This window comes from Populus euphratica, unplaced genomic scaffold (assembly GCF_000495115.2).
Source record: "Populus euphratica unplaced genomic scaffold, PopEup_1.0 scaffold380.1, whole genome shotgun sequence".
NCBI lineage: Eukaryota > Viridiplantae > Streptophyta > Magnoliopsida > Malpighiales > Salicaceae > Populus > Populus euphratica.
This window is the reverse complement of record NW_011500269.1, coordinates 26308-37744: the sequence shown is the minus strand read 5'-3', so window position 1 is coordinate 37744 and position 11437 is coordinate 26308. Positions and strand designations below refer to the sequence as shown.

Sequence of the window (11437 nt, the reverse complement as noted above, 5' to 3'; positions counted from 1 at the left end):
CCATTCTTCTTTACAGTAATTCACCAGGAAGTGTTTCAGATTCTCCGCCAAGTGGACCAACTATTCAGCTTGACTGGTCCGTTGAACAAGCTCGATCCTTAAGGTATTTCCAAATTCCTGTTGTTGAGGTCTTCAAAGGTGTCATAACTATAGCATTCATGCTGATCTTTGCTCCTACAGAGTGTAAATTGACATTCATTTGCGTACTGGAGTTGTAAATTACCCGAGATGAAATCAGAAGCAATGGATTTCTGAAAATCTGAGCATTGTCCCATATATTTGTCATACAGCAATAAACTTCACGTATAGTGGTTGTTACAACATATATGGTATCCATAGTTGTTACAATGAATGATGGTAAGAAAGGTGTAATCTCTTTTTGTTTGCATAAGGAGAGTGTCTTTTTCATACTACAGGAGTTCTCTTATTGATTTTTGTGTCCACTCATATTCATCAGGCGAAATCTAACCGCAAGTGGCCCAAGACCTAACCCTCAAGGTTCTTACCACTATGGATTGATCAATACAACTCATACAGTTAGACTTCAGAATTCTGCTCCAATTATTAATGGCAAGCAGAGGTATGCTGTCAATAGTGTGTCCTTCATCCCTGCTGATACTCCACTTAAACTTGCGGACCACTTCAATATCCCTGGAGTTTTCTCCCTAGGAAGCATCTCGGACAACCCGACTGGTGGTGGTGCTTACCTCCAGACTTCTGTCATGGCTGCTGATTTCAGAGGTTATGCTGAGATTGTTTTTGAAAATCCAGAAGATAATGTGCAATCTTGGCACATTGATGGCCACAACTTCTTTGTTGTGGGGTAAGGTCATCATAACTTAGTTACATCGTGTAATGTTTTCTTCTGGATTCCTCAGTATGGATACTTTTTTCTGGTGAGCAGGATGGATGGAGGGCAGTGGTCACCTGCAAGCAGATTAACTTACAATCTGAGAGACACAATTTCTCGTTGCACTGTTCAGGTACAATACAGAATTGTTATTAATATCAGAAAACTTGTGGAACATAAGATTTTTTTCCCCTTTATTCTCTTGTTAATCTGGATCAGTGGCATTAGAAGAGGTATGATCGCGTCTTCTATCGCTATAGTAGTATTACAACTTTTCAGAAAGCTGGAAATTTCTTATTTAATTTTTCTTCTCACCTTCGGTATGTCAATTTCCTGAAGCATGTCATATTCTGTGATTGGACAAAATTCCTTTTGTGTTTCATGTTTCAGTATGCAAAGTTTGTACTAAACATGGTTAATAGCCCTGAATTTAAATTACTCAGCGCATTAAGCAGATTGTATGTTGGTTGTGAAAATTCAAAATTCCTTGATCCCTTCACCATGCTTTAGTCCGTCAGCACTGAGATGGGCTCTCCTTATTTATGAAATTCTCGTCTTAAAAGAAAGATGCATTTATATGACATTTTACAATATGTGATGAAATACAGGTCTATCCGGAGTCATGGACTGCAGTTTACATGCCCTTAGACAATGTGGGAATGTGGAACGTAAGGTCTGAGAACTGGGCACGCCAGTACTTAGGACAACAATTCTATCTTCGAGTCTATTCCCCAGCAAATTCCTGGAGAGATGAATATCCAATCCCCACAAATGCTCTTCTTTGTGGTCGAGCAGCAGGACGTCTAAATCGGCCTGTATAGAGCACCATGCATAGTAGACTGTCACGAAGGCGTGAAATGGTCAGTTGTAATATAGTGTAGCAGATTTCGACGGGATATGCAGAAGGCTTGACTCTATCGAGCCACTTTTACACAACGTTATTGTTTTTGTTGTCATTTGTTCCTAACTTAATTTCCTTGGATTCATTTACTATTAGAACCTGTGATTGATTCAATAGATATATGAATGAGTATAATATTTCCTTTTCCTTCATGAGCATCCCTCACTGCGTAGAAAACCTGAGTGGTTCTAGTTAACTACAAGTTGAGTTTATCATAACTCTGCTTTTGGACTTTCAATCACCCTGTCTGGTAATAAATAAGATATCTTGACAACCTTGCCGACAGTTAAACTACATCTGCATCAATGCATTTATAGTTCAGACATTAACTTCCTTCTCAGAATATGACCAGGTCCTTGTTTTTGGTTTCAACCTTTCTATCGTTCCATCCCTATCATCTTCCCTGATGCGTTGACAGTTAATTAAGAAAAGCTGATTGTATTAATATGCGCAGGCTGGGATTGATCTTTCTCCCTGGTTTTTGCCTATTTATTCAATATCTCATTTTATTTTCTAGTTAACCCATTTTAAACCCGGATTAAATTTACATTTTCACTAATACTGCAAAATTTAGGCCGGAGGTTTACATTACAACTTTTCTACAGTTTATCCCTTTACATGTTCCCTTTACTTCATTGATTGTATTTGCAAGCTTTCATTAAATTCCAGTTGATTTACTTTCTTATTACCTTTTTATTTTATTTTTTACCAGAAAAAACTTAGAACAATAATCCCTTCTTAGGGAATAATATATCAAACACTCACACTTTGTTTAATTTATGTATGAGGCAGGACGTTACCTATCGTTACATGTTTCTAATTATAGTTCTTTTTATTGGAAGGAAAAGAAGAATGATGGCATGTAACTGATTAACAAGCTTTTATCTCAAATGATGGCCTCCCTACAAAAACACACATCATAACCTCTAAGGCTTTATTTTTCTTATACTGATGATAACTTAAGCATCATCAAAACTTAACAAGGGACTTGTTTGGCAGTCCAACAATCTCAATCTTCCAATCCATTCACTAGTCTTAGAAAAACCCTAACTGTTTTTATGAACCTCATCAGTGACGCATATATGAAGATATTTGAATAAAATCCACTTTAATTTCCTTTCTTCTAACATATCTTTCTGTTCTTTCCATGGTTGACAATTCAAAAAACTCTAAGCATGGGAGGTACAGAGTAGTACTATTATTCAAGAGTTCACTATGGAATTGTAATTCAACATGCATTCATTGATCTTAGGATGTTGTTTTATACTAAACTTACAAATCCATTTAAGGACAAATACAGTTATCAAAAGTTATTTAAGGACAGAATATATTTTCTTAAATGTATCAGTTTACAAGGCATGATTCTTGGCTTGATTATTGCTGCAAATCACTTCCAATTTCTTGTGAATTTGAAATTGATTCTTGCTTTGTGTCATCTATTTTAATATGCCCCTGCAAAATTAAATTTCCATCAGCAAGACTAATTTTGACTCATAAGACTATGTATGTTCTCGGGATAATGGCTTGGTTAGTAAATCAGCTAGTTGATTACGAATGTGTACATGGCACACTTTAAGAGTTCATTTTTGCACTTGATCACGAATAAAATGAAAATCAATTTATATATGCTTTATTTTTTAGTGGTGAGCGGGATAAAAGTTGAGATGGGTTGCGCCAATATTATTATATAGAAGAGAAGAAGACACTTGTAGTGAAAATCCAAGTTTGTGAAGAAGTGTAAGTAACCACATATGTGTTATTTACAAGGGCACAATATTCTACTTTCATAAAAGATCGAGCAACAACTCTTTATTTTATTTTTAATTCCACGAGACGGGATTGCAGTCTAAGAATGCAATGTAAGCCGATGTAGAGGTTATGCCATCAATGTTGCTAGCCCAATAAGCATCATTGTCAGTTGTTAAACAAGGTGCGACAACCTTCTTAATGTGAATGCTATGGAATATTGTTTTTATAAGATATCGAAGAAACCTCTTAGTAGTAGTCTAATGGGTGACCGTTGGCTTGTGCATAAATTGAGAAAGCTTCTTCACTTCAAAAGAAATGTCTAGACAAGTTAAGAAAAGATATTATAGACTGTCAACGATGCGCCTCTACTTTGTACTGTTTACTGATGTTATTCCATCTAACAAATGAAGAGATTGAGTAGCAGAAAGAGGTGTTGAGAAATCCTTTGCTCCAGCCATGTTTTCACTCTTTAAGATATCACGAACATACTTATGTTGAGAGAGAAATAAACCTACAATGGTTGAATGACTTTGACTCCTAAAAAGTAGTGAAGTGAATCCATATCTTTAAAAAAAAAAAAAAAAAGCACCAACTGTGTTAACAACATCAGCCATAAACTTATTGTCACTCCTTATAATGATCAAATCATTAACATAAACAAGGAAACAGTAGATAATGAAGTTATTAAAATAAACAAATAGCAAGGAATCAGTTGTAAAATTATAGAAGAGCATTTTGTAAAGCTGAATACTATACCCTAGTGGCTTGTTTTAGACCATAAATTTTTGTTCTTAATCTACAGACACAATTAGGTTTGGACAAATCTTTGAAACCTGGAGGTTGTATCATGTAAACTATTTCAGATAAAGTCTCATGTAAAAATCCATCATTTACATCCATTTGTCTTAAGGGCCAACCATTCATGACGACAATACTCAGCATAGTCTTTATGGTGGTTGGTTTAACAACCAAGCTACAAGTTTATTTATAATCAACTCCAAGATGTTGATTATAACCCTTTGCAGCAAGTCGAACTTTGAATTTACCAACGAAGCCATTTGCTTTCTGTGACTCTAAATACTCATTTACAATCCACTCGCTTTCAATCTTTGGGTGGGGGAATTAAATCTGTTGTACCATTATTTATGAGGGCTGTTAATTCACTGGATATGGTTGCATGCCATTCAGGGTGAGATATGACTTGACTTATACATGTTGGTTTTATAGGTGATAGAAGAGAATGTTTAAAGATAGTGTGCAATTGTTTGGGTTTAAAAATATTATTCATGGATCGAGTAGTCATGAAATGAGTACAGGTTGAGAGGTTTTCAATTAGAAATGGAAGTAGATGTAGGATGATGGGGAAAGAATCATGCAACGTAAAATCATGTTAACCATAATGTAAATTTAAATGCTTATCATGTAGAGCTTCATGAGAGTTATAAAGAGGAGTAAAGAGAGATGGAAGTATACCCGGAGGTGGCACAAAGATGATAGCAATAGTTTTTGCATAGAAACAGGAGGACCAAAGGGATAAATATTAGGGCACGAGGTTAGCTTCAAGAAGAAATGGGTGTGGTCAGGTGGACGAGCTCTAGATATTAGGTCAAGTGGGAGTTTTTATGGAAACTAGGCTTTAGGTTTCATTGAAAGTCACATGTTTGGACAAATAGATCCGTTATGTTAATGAGTTTATGCATTTTTATGCATTTGAAGTTTGTAAGTATCCTATGAAAATAGAAGGAATGGATTTTGGCTGTAATTTATGAGTGTTGTATGGCTTTATGAGGGGATAGCATAAACATCTAAATTTTGATAATTTGAGATAATTTACTTATTGACAAAAAAAAAAACAAATAGGGACTTATTTTAGAGGAAAGGAGTTAGTTGGCGATTTATGAGATGAGTGGTGGTTTGGAATGCGTGCAACCAATAAAAGAACGGTAAGGAAGCATCATGAAGCAAGGTAAGGCTTGTCTCTATAAGATGACAATGATACCTTTTTGAAACACCATTTTGTTGGGGAGTCTAGGGAGTAGTAGTGTATTGGCTTATATCATAATTGAATAAATAGTGTTTTGAACTTAGAAATTCGCCACCATTGTTTGAGCACAAACTTTTGATGGTAGACTGAAACCATTTTTCAATAAGCATTTTAATTTGGGAAAAAATGCTAGAAACAAGAGATTTTGCAAACATTGGACAAAATTATATATATATTATATATTGATCCATAAAAATAAGATAATAGCGTGCACCACTGAACCTATTGATGTGAGCGGGACCCTAAACATCAATGTATATAATTTCACATGGAGAATGACTTTGGAAACTTGTAGAACCAAAAGGTAGTTAATGTGCTTTATTTATTAAACAAGAATTACATGAAGATGGGAATTTGTTTGTGGAAACATGAAGAGATAATAAAGTGACAAGATGTTGAATAACTTTAATCGAGGGGTGTCTAAAAAATTTGTGCCACCCATTAATTGAAGTTTGTTCATGCACATAAACAACCTTTTTTAGAGTGGAAAAAACCCATCAATGAGTTTGGAAACATGTAGATGCCATTCTTATAACTACCTTTTAGAAGTATTGCCTTTGTGGGTTGTTCCTTCATAAGAAAATAAAAGGAGTGAAGTTCAAGAAAAACATTATTATATTTGGTGAAATGATGAACTAAAATGAGGTTTTTGTGAATTTAGGGAAACATAAGGTATGATGTAAATGAAAAAAAAAATAAATGTGGGTAAAGCTAAAGAACCAATATGTGTAACAACGAAACTTGTACATTCACCAGGAAGAACTTGATCAGTGTTGTCATACTCATAATGTGGCTCAAAATATTGTTATACTGTTAGTCTCGAGATGGGTCATTTAAAGAACGATAGTGACTTTGCTAACATAAAGGTCAGTTTCCTTTGTTACTTCCCCACGGTTGTTAGGTGGTAGGGAAACCAGAACGATGGTTGATGAAATTTGCAGCAGCCACGAGCTGTTATATAGTAGCCTTTATCCTCCTTAAATAGCTCTCATGCCCAACAAGTAGACCATTAAGCTCTTTAAAAGCAAGGGATTTTTCTTTTGCTCGAATAGGAGCGGCAATCTCATGGAATTTGGGACCTAACCCCTAGAGGACATATAGGGTTAAGTCGTCGTCGAAGATAAGGTGATCCATGAGAGCAATCTCATCAGCCAAACTTTTAACCATATAAAGATACTCTGGGATTGGTCGATTTCCATAATGAATCAAGGTTAGTTCTTTCTTGAGTTGCATTACCTTTGTACGCGATTTTCTTGCATACAAAGTTGATAATTTTTTTCTTGCCTCATATGAGGTTTTGGCTGTGGCAATGAAGACGTGATTGTTGGTAAGGTAGATGCAAGAATGACACTAAAATTTAGCTTATCTTGCCTAACCCAGCGGTTTCTCATAGCCATAGATAGTAGGGTGCCATCAAAAGAGGGGCATTGTGATTCTCCATTGACATAATCCATTAGATCATAGCTAATTAGGAGAGCCTCAAATTATGCTCGATGTTGAGGAAAAGATAAGGGTGTGAGTTTCTCATTGATCTGAGTTGTGATGCTGAAAATAACAAAAGAGAGTTCTAGAAAAACGATAGGCTGATTTGTGAAAAACATGTGTGAAATGAGAATTAAATTCTCGTTGAAGATATGATGTTGTGATACTATATATAGTAGTAATATTTCAAGAGTTCACAATGACATTTTCAATATACTTTCATTGATCCTTAGGATGTTGTTTCATACTAACCTTACCAATTTATCTAAGGAAATATACAGTTATCAAAAGTTATTTAAGGACAAAATATATTTTCTTAAATGTATCAATTTACAAAGCATGATTCTAGACTTGGTTGTTGCTGCAAATTAATTCTTGCGTTGTGTCACCTTCTTTAATAGGAGGGTCATTGACCTTTCTATTGTGGGCGCTTCATCAATGTGAGTAGTTAGCCCATCAAGGGAGAATGCCATAGACTCTTTTATCTACAGAAAAGCAATTAAAGATCCAATGGAGCATGTACAAATTAATTAGTGGCTCCCAAACATGTCAGTATACGGATGGTCTGGTCAGGAAACCATCGTAGAAATGTTTGCACTTTGGAGCACAAGCATGGGCGATGAACGAGTGCATTAACTAGGACGTTGAAGACGTGAATCTCTGAAGAAATACTTTTACTTTATTTGTCTTTGAACTATATTTCAAAGACCACAGCATGTATCTGATAAACAATCCCTTATGTTCAATATTTCATTACTGTAGTCGGTGGAACTCTTGCTCAGACAGATTGAGAACTGGTATAAATGATAAAAACTCCATGCGCAGCTAGTTCCAGCAGAGATGAGTTGCCAGAATTGACTAATTAAGAACGTAATAGTACACGCGCGCGCTTGTATGGGCAACTGGGCAAAGCTTAGGTGGATTGAGTGACTCACATGCTTATCCAGCTACGCAAATGATTATATGGGATATCCATCTTATCCCAGAACTATATGTAATTTCTATAATTTCTCCTTTAATAGCTAAAGTCTAGCTAGTAGCATCAACACATGAACGTTTCATCTAAAGGTCTCTAAGTTCAAATCATTAATGAAACATGATAGTACGTAATTTAAAGATGAGAGAGAGCTACCCAATCTGTAACTCAAAAACTGATCTTGACTACACGGTGGACATAGCTCTAAACTCGGGTGTTGAAAAAAGAAAAGTGCTTACATTTATTGAAAATGATTTCCTCTCGTTTTATATGTAAATATTTACGCGTGCAGTGTTATCTTAAGGAACTTAAACTGGTTTGTAAACGAATTTACTCTTCGTGTTATCTTAATTAAAGAGTTTAAATACTAAAAGAGTTGTAATAAGATAAAATCAAGTGAATAAAACACAGGTAAAACCTGATTAGAAAGAAATCTAGTACTCTAATTATGCTAACAACAAGGCATGTGAATGAATCCGCCGCTTCTAATTTAATGTTTTTGGCAGTTTCTTTTGTGAGTTTATATATAGATATATATAAAATTTTCAGGAGGGTTAAAATTTATTTAATTTTATTGGGCCACACATATAAAATATATGTATATAATTCTGGAAAAAAATAAATATTTTTGCAGAGGTCAGCCCACTTGCCCCGCCCGAATCCGCCCTCGTTGTATGTATGCAAAGTGATCTGGGGTTGTGACTTTAATTTGATCATTAAATGCTCTCGCCATTGACCCAACGGTTCCAACGCGTCACATTAAGATGCAACAATTGAAGGCTCTTCAGTGAACTTGCCCAAATAATGCAGTGGATAAACCCTATATATAGGAGACTTTTCATGCAAAGAAGAACATGCACTGCTTGGAAAGAACCTTGTTAGTATAGCATAAGCACAAGGCCATGGGTTCAATGATCTCATCAAAATGGGTTTCTTTTCTTCTGCTTCTCTTGTGCATTGTCCTTCATTTGAGTGCAATCAGCCTTGGTGATGACAAGCTTGACCAAACTAGATATCGAGACGATGATTGTAGGTGGAATCCAAGACGTTGTGGAGGCCGCTTTGGTCGTGGACGTGGGGGAGGACTAGGAGGTGGCGGTGGTAGAGGTGGTGGAGCTAGAGGAGGAGGACGGCTTGGTGGTGGTGGTGGTAGAGGTAGAGGTGGTGGTGGTAGAAGTAGAGGTGGTGGTGGTGGTAGAGGTGGTGGATTCGGTGGTGGAGCTGGAGGAGGAGGCGGACTTGGTGGTGGTGGTGGTAAAGGTGGTGGCTTTGGTGGTGGAGCTGGAGGCGGAGGAGGGCTTGGTGGCGGTGCTGGAGGGGGTGTTGGAGGAGGTGGTGGCTTTGGTGGTGGTGGAGGACGAGGTGTTGGAGGTGGAACTGGTCATGGTGGAGGATTTGGGGCTGGAGGAGGTGTTGGTGGCAGAGGTGGAGGTGGTGCTGGTGGAGGTGGTGGTTTTGGTGGAGGTGGTGGAGGTGGTGTTGGTGGTGGGTCAGGACATGGTGGAGGCTTTGGAGCTGGAGGAGGGGTAGGAGGTGGAGCTGGAGGTGCTGGTGGTGCTGGAGGAGGAGGTGGAGGAGGAGGTGGTGGCGGTGGTATTGGTGGTGGTTCAGGTCATGGTGGGGGCTTTGGAGCTGGAGGCGGTGTAGGTGGTGGCTCCGGAGGTGCTGCTGGAGGAGGTGGTGGTGGAGGTGGTGGAGGAGGTGGAGGTCTAGGTGGTGGATCAGGCCATGGTGGTGGCTTTGGAGCAGGTGGAGGTCTAGGAGGTGGAGCTGGTGGAGGTCTAGGTGGTGGTGCTGGTGGAGGTGGAGGTGTAGGAGGTGGGCATGGCGGTGGAGCTGGTGGAGGTCTAGGTGGTGGTGCTGGTGGAGGTGGAGGTGTAGGAGGTGGGCATGGCGGTGGAGCTGGTGGAGGATTTGGAGTTGGGATTGGCATTGGTGTAGGAGTTGGGGCTGGTGCTGGCCATGGATCTGGAAGTGGTTCGGGCGGTGGTGGTGGCGGCAAATGAAATGGCCAATGCAAGTAAACTAGAAAAATATCAGCTTCAATTCTAAAGCATCTTTTTGTTACGTCAGTTTCTACACTTAATGTTGTAAACTTACGTTCTCATAAATTTCACCTCGGTGCTTCCCATTTACTCGGATTTATGTATTGCCATTATGAAACTAATCCGCAATAAAGCCCTTCTCTTCTGTGTTTCCTCGTCTGAAAGTTCAGCTGCAATTAAGTTCTTCTAAAGCCAAATGTCCACCACCACTTCGGGCATTTATAAGAACACCAAACAACCTTCATAAGTAATCAACCATTTCAGTTCTGCATGGATTCAGAAAACGAGGCCACTTTATTCTTCATGGTGATTAATCTTTTCAGCTTTTACTTTCCTCTCATGCATGGCGCATCTGGAAAGTTGACTATATTTCCAAATGCAAAGAGGAAAATAAGACGAATAATTCTCTTTCACTGGCCAGTAGCTACATGTTCAAAATCCAAATTTTTTTTAGATTAAGATGTATGTTTACACACGTAGCATGACTAATTTTATAAATTCTAAAATTAATAATTATATAAACCTCTAATAATCACCCTATAAACAACTAAAAATTCAAATCTAAAATAATAAAAAAAACAAACTCTTTTAATTTCAGGTTGTTATCACTTAACCCCACCTGTTAATATATATGATCGTGTCCCAAGTGGACAGGCAATCGATTTGATTATCTAAGGGAATTCAATCTGCCTTGGCCCATAACAATTGCTGCCTGTTCTGGAGTGCATGCATGAAGATATTCCTGCTAAAAACTAATAAATGCTCCCCCCGCCAGTTCACCGACTACCCAATAATTGGATGGTCAACAGGTAATCAATACTTTATGAGAAATTCTTGCAGATTCGGTGAAAAAACGAAGTTGCAGGGAATTAAATCCTTTATGAAATCTCTCTTGCTGACCGCTGTTTCAAAAATGTCTCTATATTAGTAGAAAATATGATGGCCAAAAAGATTCAATAACATACATATATATATATATATATATATATATATCAAAGAATATGGGTTTTTCTTGATTTTTTTCAATTTTTTTAATTTTTTTTGCTATTTTTCTTCTATTAAATTAACATTGAATTCAATTTTATATATGATTTGAATTAAATTGATAATAAATTATATTTTTATATTTAAATGAAAATATTAAACCATATAATTAATTAATATTGTATAGAATATTTATGGAATTCAATTGAATTAAAAATTTTAATTATTTTTCTTTTAATTTTAATTTTTTTTATTAATATGAAAATAAAATATGGACTTAACCGTTGCAAAAACCAGCCACTTTTACAATGTAATATGGGAAGTAGTTTTCAACAATGTGTGACATCTATATGGCCACCCATTTTGACCCATGTATGTAGCTGCTCGGGCTAATACCAAATTATTT

At 37.1% G+C, this 11437-nt stretch overlaps 1 protein-coding gene and 1 pseudogene across 1 annotated transcript; both read left to right on the top strand.

The window, feature by feature from the left end:
• The window catches only part of LOC105112948 (L-ascorbate oxidase homolog), a 4570-nt pseudogene extending 2667 nt beyond the window's left edge, over positions 1-1903 (top strand).
• A 6889-nt stretch (positions 1904-8792) lies between these two features.
• LOC105112959 (glycine-rich cell wall structural protein 1-like) lies at positions 8793-10008 on the top strand. Its single transcript, XM_011008897.1, has 2 exons — positions 8793-9109; positions 9263-10008. Exons 1-2 carry the CDS (start codon positions 8905-8907, stop codon positions 10006-10008), a joined length of 951 nt encoding a protein of 316 aa, XP_011007199.1. The 5' UTR covers positions 8793-8904.
• The last annotated feature ends 1429 nt before the right edge of the window (positions 10009-11437 follow it).

What these genes read in the sequence shown, in the direction of transcription:
- LOC105112959 (XM_011008897.1), top strand. Translation starts at nt 8,905, where the DNA reads ATGGGTTCAATGATCTCATCAAAATGGGTTTCTTTTCTTCTGCTTCTC. An exon ending in AGGAGGTGGCGGTGGTAGAG is followed by an intron (nt 9,110 to 9,262) that starts GTGGTGGAGCTA and finishes GTGGTGGTAAAG; the next exon opens with GTGGTGGCTTTGGTGGTGGA.